This window comes from Coffea arabica, chromosome 1c (genome assembly GCF_036785885.1).
Source record: "Coffea arabica cultivar ET-39 chromosome 1c, Coffea Arabica ET-39 HiFi, whole genome shotgun sequence".
In the NCBI taxonomy this organism is placed as follows: Eukaryota; Viridiplantae; Streptophyta; class Magnoliopsida; order Gentianales; family Rubiaceae; genus Coffea; species Coffea arabica.
In genome coordinates, this window is record NC_092310.1 from 49,339,462 (window position 1) to 49,352,674 (window position 13,213).

At 35.0% G+C, this 13,213-nt stretch overlaps 1 protein-coding gene across 4 annotated transcripts; it reads left to right on the top strand.

Moving 5' to 3' along the window:
* Positions 1–641: 641 nt before the first annotated feature.
* Positions 642–8,874, top strand: LOC113725985 (outer envelope protein 39, chloroplastic). Of its 4 annotated transcripts, none has more exons than XM_072075072.1 (11): positions 642–835; positions 1,149–1,215; positions 1,343–1,378; positions 1,501–1,645; positions 2,102–2,260; positions 2,357–2,427; positions 2,505–2,583; positions 2,739–2,854; positions 3,386–3,533; positions 7,571–7,640; positions 8,265–8,874. In XM_072075072.1, the coding sequence occupies exons 1-11, from the start codon at positions 802–804 to the stop codon at positions 8,420–8,422; spliced, it is 1,083 nt and encodes a 360-aa protein (XP_071931173.1). In that variant the 5' UTR covers positions 642–801; the 3' UTR covers positions 8,423–8,874. The 4 variants fall into 4 exon arrangements, with proteins under 4 accessions (XP_071931173.1, XP_071931180.1, XP_071931185.1 ...); XM_072075079.1 differs by having other exon boundaries at positions 653–835; positions 8,274–8,627; XM_072075084.1 differs by lacking the exons at positions 1,149–1,215; positions 1,343–1,378 and having other exon boundaries at positions 702–835; positions 1,443–1,645; positions 8,265–8,627.
* Positions 8,875–13,213: the final 4,339 nt, after the last annotated feature.

A 13,213-nucleotide genomic window follows, 5' to 3' on the forward strand; every position in this document is an offset into this window, starting at 1 on the left:
TGTATTTAGAAGTTTTTATTTATTTATAAGTGAAGAATATTATAATCATTTTATCACGTAAAGGGAGGTTAGTATAATTATTCAAACTTAAAGGGAGATGGGTGAAATTATTAGAAACCTCAGGAGAGGTTTCTGAAATTATCCCCTGAGAAATTATATCTTATTCCAAATTAACTGTTTGGCAAGTTCAGTCATTTTTCTGGTCGATTGGATAAATAAGAGACCACAAATTTTTTTCTATTGAAGTGCCTTTTTTTGCATTATTCCCTACCACACAATTAACTTCATTTTTTTTTCTTTTTCTTTTTCATGAATTAATTTTTATTGACACTAACATGCACGAGTGAGGATAAATATATGTTATGTTATCTCAATTTAAATTCGAACTCTAAATTTTATGTGTAATTCGAAATCCATCAGTACATATTCCATCTACTTATGAATTCTTGTTTGGGGTGAAAATTAATTAATATTATTGGGGACAGATTTCTAAAGCCCAAAACTAAAGTGCAAAACCAGAGATTTAAAAAAAAATTATAAGCAGCAGAATTTGCCCAACTGGTCCCCCAAGTACTGCAAGAATAGGGAAGCCGTCTCATAAAGAAAGAGATAACTTCTCTTCTCTGAACACTTCAGATTCTCCCTCTGTTGATTCTTCTCTTGGTAGTATTAGTAGTTACTGTATTTTGCCAACAGAAACAGCTACTTGCTTGTGTAACTGAAACGCCGTCATTTTGGTGGAGTATCCAATGGGGCACTGAACAATAAAGATTGAGGATTTTTGGGATTTGAAGTAATGGGATGGGAGCTCAGAAGAGCATTCATGCTGGCAATGGTAATTTTTATAGCTCAATTATTTTGTTTCCCTCTTTTTTCGCCTTCTTGACAGTTTAATTTATCTGTGAAATGATATATAAAATATTGTGAAAAACCCATTAGGATAATTGAAGAAGCATGATTACAAAGTGGCATTTGTGGAGAATTATTTATTTTTGGAGGGATTTTTTGTTTCTCTGATTTTTTTGATGAGGATGTAGCATGCACTTCCCAATTATGAGATTTATTTGGACAAACATTTTTTTAAAAGTTATTAATAGTGAATTGTGATGATAGAAAGATGGATGATAAAGTTTGAAATTTGTATGCAGCCAAGATAGACTTCAATGTTGATTTCACCCACAAATTATGTGCTGCTTTGATGCTACATTCTTCCAGGTTTTTTTTTTTCCAATCGTCATTTTCATCTTTTGAGCTTAGTAAAATTTCTTAGTTTCATCCATATTTAGTTAATTTCCAGTTAAGCTTTGATTCTGAGCACGGTTTGTTTGTTTATCCGAAACAGGAATACTGATAGTCCTCTGTCTCTCGTTATTGGAAGGTATTTCTTGTGCAATTTTAAGTTCAGGAATTTCTTTTTCTTTTTTTTCTTTTTTTTTTTGCAGAAATCGTCTTCTTTTGTAATTAACTGGGAAAGATGGTTGATTGAATGCCTTCTTGCAGTCTTTGCATAAAGCATCCAAATTTATTTGGCAAGAGTGAGAAGCTTGATGTTCTATGGGATAAAGGACTTTATGACTCCAATGTCTTGATAGCTTACAGGAAGCCACGGCCCGAATGGCTTTCTCAACAATCCTTTTCTATACAGGTTAAGCTGTAACTCCTGACTTTTCTCCTTGTCGTTTTGCTTTATTATTCAAAATTTAGCAAGCATTAGTTTTTTTTTTTTTTTTAAATTTAGTTTGAACTTGATTCTGAAAGAGATACTGGGTGAATAGAGTAGTTGAATTTGAATAGTTTTCTTGCATCTTTTTTATTGTGGAATAAATTTACCTGAAACTGTAAGTTCAAGAAATCTTAATGCTGAATGACTGTTAGTTCTCTGCTCGTGCATGCTGGTTTTCAGAGAGAGTATTTTTATTGCAACAATTAAAATATTGGAAAGTGGATGCATATCTGATGCTAATTTTCATTGAGATTGATAAAAGCTGCTGTGGGACTGCCTTTACTTTCATACCATGTAATAGCTGGAGCTTTAGTATGGTAGACAAGAGCAGCAACTCGTGAGAAGTATAGAGCCTGACTTGAAGTGCTCTTTATCCAGCATTCGGTTTCTCCAGAAATTGGGGTCCATGGTGTTCCCGTTGACAATTACTCCCGTTCAGGGAGTGGAGGCGTGAATCTTTGTCGCTTTTCTGCTGGTCTAGACTTAAGTGAGCCTGCAAGTTCAAATTGGAGCAGCAAAACGAGTGTAAAGTTTGAGGTAATTATGTTCTTCTGTGTCATCAGCAAAAAGGTCTAGTACAAAGCATACCCTTTTAACTTATTTTAAGGAATTCAATAACACTATCGCATGCAGCATGTACGTCCAATTAATGATGATGGCCGCTCAATTAGCAGAGATCTTCATGGTTTTCCTGTGACTTGCAGGTAGGAGAGGCTACTAAAATGCATTTACTGTTTCATGATAAGTTGAAAACTGATTGTGTCTCAAAATTATTCTGCAGTGGTGGTTATCATGACAGTATGGTGGTAATAAAGCAGGAATCTCGATTTGCAAAGGCCAGTGAGCACAGTTTCACTAGGGTAATGTAGTGTACATTGCCAAAATATGACAGTAGCTTGTAATGGTCTAGCTTAAAGATTTTCAAATCTAATGGCTATTACTTTGTCTAGAATAATAAATGAAACTTATACTGTCTACTGGTGCATCTGAACATTTTGATTGGTTACGGTTTCAGTTTAATCTGCAAATAGAACAAGGGATTCCTCTTCTTTCTAAGTGGCTGATCTTCAACCGGTTCAAGTTTGTCGCATCAAAGGGAATCAGACTTGGGCCTGCATTTCTTCTGACAAGGTGGGCAGAATCTTCTTCTTGTTGCACCGCTACTGATTAGCTGCAAGCTGCAGCTTTGCCCATTTCATGTGAATGACAATATTTTATGACAACTAGAAGGATGAAGGATAAAAAATGGAAATAGTATAAGAACTAATAGAAAGGGAAGGAAAGATGAAGTTTGTTTCATGAACTTGTGTGAGAAGCTTTGTCTTGATAGTGTGGAAATGATTAGAAAGTACACATGCATTTGTAACAACACCTTTTAATTGAATTTCTTCTTTTGTTTTCCTTTCTTTTTTTTTTTTTTTTTGCTCGGGTGGTGAGAATGCTGTTCAGGATAGAAGAGAATATGCTCATTGAGTGCAAGAACCTTTAACAGAATATTTATTTCAAATTTTTTGCCAACTGGCTACATCAATAAAGCCTGCTGCTTAATGCGTGGCTGCCAATCTCATCACCAGCTACTAGTTAGCTTATGAACAGTAGAATTTTACTTTCGACTTTTGTGAGTATGCCTTTTTCCATTACTCACTCTTTTCTTTCTGATAGCTTTACGGGTGGCTCTATTGTTGGAGATATAGCTCCGTATCAAGCTTTTGCAATTGGAGGACTTGGTAGTGTGCGAGGATATGGTGAAGGTGCTGTTGGTTGTGGAAGGTCTTGTGTGGTGGCCAATACTGAAGTGACATTGCCTTTGGTATGTACTGATATTAATACTAAAAACTATTTATTTCAGTCTATCCCTAATTATGTCTATAGTGTCTCTATATATGTTCTGCTTGTATAAATTTATCTTCATCCTTGAGAAAGCTGATTTTGTCATTTAACTTTCATAATGTTCTGAAGATCAGATTCATTTCACCGTTATTCCCATTATAACAAAGGAATAACAATATTCATGAGCCAATTGGCCATAGAGGTAGACCTCCTATTTGATAATCCTGTTCTCCATGTTGTTTGACAAAGTCTTAAGTACTTTAAACAGTTTATTAATATTAGCTTTGACAGTAACACAATTCGTAACTTGAGCATATTGCTTTTGCTGGCCTTGAAGGTCCTCTGAAATGATGCTTGTAGGACAGGGAAAAACTTGAAACAAAAAGCTTGTAGTAGCAAAGCTATTAGAATTGGCATATGAAACTTAACTCTTGATCTATGCTTTAATGCACATTCTTTAGTCTACGTTCAACATGGCCAGCTTTTGTTTGCTTATCAAACATGTTAAATATAAGAATTGGAGCTTGTTTGTTATAAGGCATGAATATGTCTGTATCCTTAGATATTGATTGAAGTGGCATTGACAATGACCAAAAGAAGCTGCCTCAATCAGTCATTAGGATTATTTAACTTGAATAATGGAAGCTAGTACCATATCAATAGGTATACCTTCTTCTGTTCTCTCCAGCATCTGGAGATAAGTTGATCCCCGACAATACCATGCAATTTTTATTTCAAAAAGACGATCCCATGCCATCCTCAAGTGTTTATGATTTTTAGATCATATGAGGTACAAGTGTAAAGGCTTTTGTCCAACACGGCAATTTGGAGTTTGAGTTGACTTTGTAAAGTCCAAGTAAAATACAAAGCTTTTTGGCTAAAAGGAATATTTTGAGATTTTTTAATTACTTGAGGTAAAAATATTATGACCCCTTGATATCAAACCGTCATTACGGCTATGATAAACATGCTGAAATTGTTAAATGGAAACTGTTTTGTGAGGAGAGTTTTGGTTGCAAGGACAACTCTTTACCAATCTCAGAATACCCTGCTACTGGTAGTTTGGTAGGTGTTACCCAGCATGCTCACAGGACAAACATCAAGTTATAGCCTATCAATTCTTAAATTATAGCCTATTAATTATAGCGTCTTAATTATAGCAAACATAACACTGACTGACTTATTGAAGATGCCCTCAGGGGCAGAGAACCTATGCCAATTCATGAGAAGATGAGAATGTCTTTAGGTTCGGGATTCTACAGCGTGTCAGCCACTGTATCATTTTATAATCATTTTTCGCCATTTATGTGTTAGTGATTGGTATGGCACATAAATACAAAATTAATCTCGTAGTCAATTTTGGTCTGCAAAAATCAGTCTCTCTATTGTAAAAGCTGGCTTCCTCTTGGTAGGTACTCATTAACTTCATAAACTTGTTTGCTAGACAGTTTTTAGAAGAAAACGTTATAGCAGTTGAAATTGGTTTTGCTGCTTTTATGTTTTCCCAGCTTCCCCAATGCCCTGACAATCCCAGTTTAGTGCTGAACCTGCGCTGGGCCAGAAAACATGGCCTTGTTGGTCCGGTCAAACTAGCCAGTCTGTAGGATGTGTCTCTAAATTATAGGTTAGTTGTCAATGTGACAGATACACATTTTTCTATTCTATTGAGGTTCATCCAATGTTTCTCTCTCGAACCATGACTTGGATATTCGTTGCCTATACTAATTTTTTTCCCCGGAAGTGACACCTTAAGTGGATGTCAAGAAAATGGGGCATTTAAGTGATAGTGGGGCAGAAGACTAAAGGGAACTTTAGCTAGCAGCACAAAGTACTATGATTGATGAAAAGAAAACATAAAAGATTGAAGGGAATTAGCTTCTAGGCTGTATCATAGCCAAAGAGAGCTGATTCAAGCTTTACAGATTAGCTGATTATAAAATAAAATAAAATAACCAAAAAAAAAACACACATAAGCACACCTGCTTGCTACAGTAGATAGATGGCTACTTATAGGGCTTCAAACATATAGTTGACCTAAAATGACAAGATGAAAATACCTTAATGAGGCACATGCCTAGGATGTTTGCACCAGATACACAATTTCTATACTGCTACACTTAGCAACTAAGCGTAACGGATGCATACTAAACAACAAAACAATGAAGACCGAAAATACCTTGCATCAGAGTATGAGAAGGATATTCTAGGGAAACACAAGCAAAGATTGCAGGCAATCTTTTTGAATTAGTAAAACTTTAGATAAATTACATGAGAATATGCAAGTGTATAGGCTCTGTCTTTTCAATATATTAGTCACCCAAGGCGTCACTCATGAAAAATGTAAATAAATGGGAGGGAGTATTACTCATAATGCAACAGTTACTGTGAACTGCTTCTCTAAGGATTTTATAGATGACAGCAACCAACATAGAATGAGCATTCCTTATTCTAACTAGATGCATTATAATTCAGAAAGATTTTGAACACTATAGCACATCAAGATCAAATATTCATCTAGCCTTTATAATGTTTAGTTTGTCATTAGCCGTGGCATCTGTATTCTTTTAGAAATATTTGTGGATAGTTTTGAACATGTATGTACATGTTAGTAGTTCCTAATATTGTAATGACATGTTCATTATTCAAAGTTAGGCAAGTAAACTTTTGATATTGGAGAGTGAAATGGAGACAACAAGAGTGAATATTTTCAAGTAAACTATTACTAGTTGACTAATTACTGTAGTGGACTACTGTACTTGGTTTAAACACTGAAAATAATGATGTGTTATTTTATCAATGTGAGAAGTGGAGTGAAATATAGTCAAAGCTGGAAAAGTTATCTGAGTTGGTGTAGCTGAAGCAATTTAAGGGGGCTAAGATGTTATTTGGTCAGCAGCGGCCTTTACCTGATGTATAGCTGGATTTAGATTACTCATTAAGATGCATAATACCAGCTCTGGCCAGCTTACCTTCTTCAAAAGATCCAAGAAAACTCACTGTCCCTGATTTGCTTTCTGTTATCTTTCATTTCAATACTTTTTTGGTTTTTTCTTTGTAGTTTTTTTTTGGGGCAGGGGGCTTATTCTTGTAGATACTAAGGCGCACCATACTAGCTCTGGCAAACCCACCTACTTCAAAAGATCACAAGATCCACAACAGCTCACTTTCCCTGTTTTGCTTTCTCTCAAGTTTCTTCTTCTCCTTCCTTTTTCTTGGTTTTTGGGTTAGGGGGTGATGGCAGCTAATATTGTGGGTGATTGAGGCAAGAATGAAATAGTAAATTGCAAGATGCAGTGTTTGATATATACAGGATGAGAAAGGAAAACAGTGTTCAAGATCTAAGTTGTACAATATTTTTTCATGGTTAAATAAGTGCAGTATCATGAATGGAGTTTGTCATCAGAAAAAAACGAATTCAGTTGCAAGAGAATATATCTTCTGGTTTAAGCATGTAGACCACTGATACTTTGTGGTTGGAGTATTTAATTGTAAACTGGCTTGAACATGTGATAGAATTTAACCCCCCCCCCCACCCCAACTTTCTCCCCATCCCCCCCCCAAAAAAAAAAACCCTGTACTGTTTTGCCTTCTGTTTGCCCTTTGTTTGGATGTTGCATGTGCTTCAGTTACATGCAGAACATCATGCTTTTTGGGCAGACTGGATTTGGTTTTTGCTTTGAAATTTATCTACTTATGGTTCTTCCTTTTCTTAATTATGCATTTGATGCATCTTTTTCTTTTTTTCCTTGTTTTGTCAACTGAAAACTAGTTTAGAATCCTTGAGCCTGTGCTCTTTCTTCCAGTCTCTCGTGTTTATCCTTTGCATATCGATACAAAACCGGAGCTTCTTGGTTGTTGATTTGTTATTGGTTCGTGGATAAATTTCATGTTTTTATGCATGCCATGCATGCCATAGTCTTGCTTAATTGAATGTGTTCTTTCTTTTTTTGTGTGTTTACCTTGAGGTAAGATTCTGCAATTATCACATCTTCTTATGGCAATTCCTTTTATATCCAGAACCGGACGATTGAAGGTGCTGTTTTCTTGGATTGTGGATCTGATTTGGGTTCTGGTCGATATGTGCCTGGTTTGTTCCATCTTAAACCTATTGGCATCCTTGCACACATTTTCCTAGAAATTTACCTGCGAGTAGATTGCACCAAGTATATGTTTTTCCTAATTATTCTTATGAACTTGAGGATCTGGTTTACTAGTCTAACTTGAGAGCTTTTTCCACCTAAATGCTGGTTAATGTGTTGACTTTTTTGGTGCATCTTTCATCAACAGTACATAATTAAAACCCAAGATAAGTTGGTCAACCCTCCTGATATTCTGACAAATATGTTCCTTTGGTATGAATATTCTTAAATAGTAGTACAAGCTGCACAGCAGTGCCATGACCTTCATTTAGGCATAACCAGTGAGCAGAGTGCCACCCCACTTATGTATGCATAAGTTTGGCCTTTTTAATAATCGGGGCAGTGGCTTGTCCTATATACAAAGTTGGTTTTACAAGATTACAGGAAAAGAAAAAAGAAGAGAAGAGAAACTTGAATTCACATGGTGTAATTCTTGATTCAATTGTCAGCATTTCTCAAAGAATTGCCCATGTATCTAGTGTTTTTATGCGCCATTCCATTCCTTAAATGTCACTCCTGTGTTTTTTGTTTCAATTTCCATTTGAATGCTTAGATCTGCTCCCATATTTTAGGGAATCCAGCTCTCAGGCATGGTAAGCCAGGAAGCGGAGTCGGAGTTGGATATGGCCTTCGGTTCAAGTCATCTTTAGGACATTTCCAGGTTGATTATGCTGTCAATGCATTTCAACAGAGAACTGTGTACGTTGGCTTCAATAGCATTGGCTCGTAAATAGCCTTAGTTTCACAGCTTATCGACTTTGTGACAAAGTTGATGTTGCCAAGGTCTCCCAGTCAAAGCTATTCAGGCTCAGATTCTGGTTCAGGCTAAGGGTGCTAGAAACTGCACAACTCTAAGACATCCTCAAATTATGGTTCTGTATATCGGAGATTTAGATCATAGAGCAAAGATCATTGAAGTGGTACATATCAGGAAATTGACACAAAGGTGTAGATTGAAACTATAAATTTCCATAGTTCCCTTTCTTTGGACTTCACTTCATGGAGAAGAGAGTTATAGACACATTAATTTGATGTTAGAGAGAGACACACACAATGTCCTGACAAATTTGACACACCAGAGAGTCAGAATAAACAGAAGTTTCCATGGTACTGATACTTGGGGAATCCTTTCAACCGATTCCATATGCAATTTGAAATTTTGGCTTTTAAGGAGATAAACAACTTGACAAAGTTTGCCTCCTGATAAACGATACTATTCTGCTTTCAAATCTTGGATTGATTTGTTTGGAATGATTTCCTTGAGCCATTAGACCTAACTTTTCTGAATTTTGGAAGTCAGAAAACGCAAAGAAGGATAAAAACACACAGAATTTTTCTTTCACGTCATGTGGGGATAGGTGTTTGAAAAATTAAGGTTTCACGATTCTTGAAACCGTGTAGGACGATTTCGCCGATTGGGTTTGCTGTTTCTGGGTGTTTTTTTTGAAAAATTTTACTGTAACAGTGCATATGAAAAACTTTTATATGAGATTTTTTTGAGTTGTTTTTGTTTATATATTACTGTAGTATTGTATTGGAAAAACTTGTTTTTTGAAAGTAGGGAAATCCAAATGGAGTTACGTTTTCACGGATAATACTTGTAGCGTGACCAAATTTTGGCCTTCATTCAAGAAGTGTGAGATGTAACCAAATCTTAAACTATGGAATGCTCCACAGGTTCAAGGCAACAAAAATCATCTCTCTTTTTCCTTCACGTATTTGCTAGGCTGACCTTGCCTTTTTTTTAAAAAAAAATAAATAAATAAAACATCATAATTTCATTAAAATCTGCTCTAATTGCAGAAGCTATATTATTAAACATACACAGATATCAAAAATCAAATCAAAAGAATGGATACTACAGATCTAAAGAACTGACGAAAATTACACTGTAAAGCTGTAAAAAATATATTTTAAAAAATGAGACAAATAATTGCTAGCCCGACCTTGCTTAGACCATTTGATTTTGGTAATTAGTTGAGTCATTGCTTTCGTACAACCACCCCGTACCCTTCTAAAGGGAAGGACTTGCTTTTCATCACCAAAAGTGATTTAGCTAATGACTACAACTATTTACTTAGGTATGGTTTGGCAACAAAATTCCGTCTAAATTATGAGCAAAAGGTCATCAACTTGAAAAAAAAAAATTCCCAAAAAAAAAAAAAGAGATACTCATTATCTCTCTCTTTTTTTTTTAATCCTTCAATTCATCATCATCCTAATTGGGGCCCCTAAATTTGTTTCCTGACCAAAATTTTCTTGTTACACAGGAGCTATAGCAGTTTATAGTTCTATTGATTAGCGCAAGAAATACTACTGTATAGCATTGTACATGATTTGTTAAGTCTCTTAAGAACAGTCCTAGTTGTCTTTCTACCATCTAATTCCATCTTCATGTTGTCCATCAACACATTTTTACATAGCCCCAAACCAGAATTTTAATGATGCAAGCAAACTAGCACTTTTGGGAACACAATACAATACTCTTTTTTCTTTTTGATAAGATTACCTACAATAAATAGAGATTACAATATAGGAGACTACAGCTAACACAAAGTTAGAATGAGTTCACACTTGGTGAGACTTGAATCTTGGTTCTTTTAACTTTTCAACTTCTCATCTTGCTTTACGTCCCATCCACACATACAACTTCTCCATTTTCCAAAAGGAGCTAAAGATGGACATTGAGTAGTATTTGTTTTGCCTATCCCTTCCTTGTGCTATGCTACCCGACCAAGCTCGATTTTCCCCCTTTTTGCTTTGTCCACTCGAAGATTTTATTCCTTTCCTAGCCCCTCATCTTTCCTGTTCCTTTTTGACATTAACACTTTCGGCCGCTTAAGAGACTTACCATCTCTCTGAAAGTAGTGTCGCATAATGTGGCATCAATTATTACTTTCAGGATTAATTTTTCCTATACACTGGCAATTTTAGATGAATGATAACTATACAAATTTTGAATTTGAAATTTAACTTTTGCACATGTATTATGATTTATAAATCTAACGGTAACAATGTATATACTGTCAGTCAGTGTATACCTTGCTTTTATTACAACAATCAATAAGAAGCTTTTGCTTTCAACCTTGACTAGTAGTCCAAGACCTCATCAGTGGTATACTGCCCATTTAAATAGTAATACATCAGAAGAAATATTGACGCATTTGGATTCAAATAGTTATGAACAGCAATCGGTAGTTTTGTCTACGTTTAGATTGTCAATTCTGAACAATGTCAAACTCTTTGAGCACGTAGCTTGCAGATAATTTTGAGACTTCATAAAGCACACCAAGATTTGATGTCTAAGTTGTGTCAATTTGAGTTTATTACGAAGACTTTATATAAAGAGAAAAGTGTACCTGGACCAAACAACTCAATCTATGATTGATGTCGCGTTCAGTTCAAGATTGCAGGAATCTGAAATCATGAAGTTCAGATGAGGGCTTTGTTCTACTAGTGCCAAACTGCATTTTGTTGGATTGGTGTTTGAATGGTTTAAGGTTTTACCATTCTTGAAACTATGTACCATAATTTCGTACACCACATTGTTTTCACAGTAAGTACGTATATTGCGTGGCTTTGACCTTAAAATTATAGAATTGTTAGATACAATGTTGTTAAACTCGGACAGGGTAACAACTCGGCTAAACTACTAAATCAGGAGTTAACTGATTGGATCGATCAGATAGTTCTAAAAAACCCGCTAACGTTAGCATGATGTTATAATTATTTCATATTTTTATAAGTTTCAGAAATATTGAAATTAAGTTCTTGGTTATATTTGGCCAATCATGAAAAATGTTCCAAAAATATTAGACTTGCAATCAAATATACACCGAATAATTATATATATAAATGTAAATTCATGGTTAAAATATGTACATTCTCCAAACCTACTTGAAAAACTAAATAAAAACAAATTAATGCAAATTGGAATAATTGATGCTAAATTAATAAGATCATAGGGATGAAAACATCTTGATTTAGAGATCATTTAGAAAAACAAGTGATTTTGATATTTACACTAAATGGGTGACAGTTTCTTATTCCTATTAATAAATGAAAGTGTTACGATTTAGGTAATTTAAATTATGTTAGGGAAAAAAAAGAAAGAAAAGTTTGAGAATCGGATTGACCAATCGAATCGGATCACAAATTTAGCTAGTTTTCTATGGTTTCGACTGGTTTTTGACTAAAGCTGTTTTATACTACAAACCAATTTGAAAAGAAGGCTGGTTCATGATCAGACTGATCAAACCGGCCAATCTAGTTCGAATCTAACAACACTGGTTAAATATAACTAGATTTGAAAATGCCCAGGAATTAACTACTAGGTTAATGGGCGAAGAGTTGAACTCCCGCCTAGTAGAACAGAGTTTAAATCCTGATTGGCAGGTTTGGGGGTAGGGAGGGAATCGGGGATGGGGGGAGGTTCAAGAAGAAAAAGGGCACTTTGAATTCTTGAATTTATGTTGAAATAAGCCAAAGTTGATCTTTTTTCCCCTTTGTTTCATGTATTTACGAGGATGGCCTTGCTTCGATCATCTCTATTTTGGTTAGTAACTGAGCAAGAAGTTCGATTTTCAAATTGCAAATTATGCTGCCGGTGGACAAACTTCAATGATCCAAAATCCGTACAATTTACATAAAGTGATGAACTATAGACATATGTCAACGAACTTTATATGTCCATTGCCATAATTATTTCTTTAGGTATGGTTTGGTGAAAAAAGGTCCGTCTAATTATCATTTTATGGTCCACCAACTTAATTATGTTTTACAAAAAAAAAAATTTCAGCAAGGGAGAAATGGAATTTAAGAAATGAGAACGAAGAAGAGGAATTTGAACCTATGACCAACTTTTCATTAATCTAATTAGTTCTCTGGGTATGGTTTAGTGGAAAAGGTCGATCTAATTATCAATTTATGATCCGTCAACTTAGATATTTTTGACAATAAAAAAAATTTCAGCAAGAGACTAGTCGAATTTAAGAAATGAAAAAGGGGAAGAGGGATCTGAACCCACGACCAAACTTAAATACTTCACTTTGAAAAAAAAAATTTTGATGCAATATTTTAACTCCATTAATTATTCTTCAATTGATCATCATCCTTAGTTTCAGAATGGGGTCCCTAGAGTTGTTTCATGACCAAAAAGAAGCCCAAGCTGTGATTGGAAAAAAATAAAATTAAAGGGGACCAGAGTCCTTTGCTTGGGGCTTTCATCTTCCTATTGTGGTCCACGTAGCTGCTCATGATTTGTTTGTCATTGTCTTTATGCGTTCGTGGCAAATTTTTTTGTGTTTGTTATGTCCAACCCCAATTTTAATTTAGTTGTTCTCTTACAAGTGTTATGTCCCGAAAGTTGTGAACAATTATTACCCCTTTCTTTTCCCTTTTTTTTTTTTTTGATTTTTCGAAAGGAACTAATAGTTGTTAACATCTGATTGATTGGCACAAGTAATAGTCATCAAAGATGATTTTTATGTCTTTTGAGGATGGTTCCAGTTGTCTTTCTACA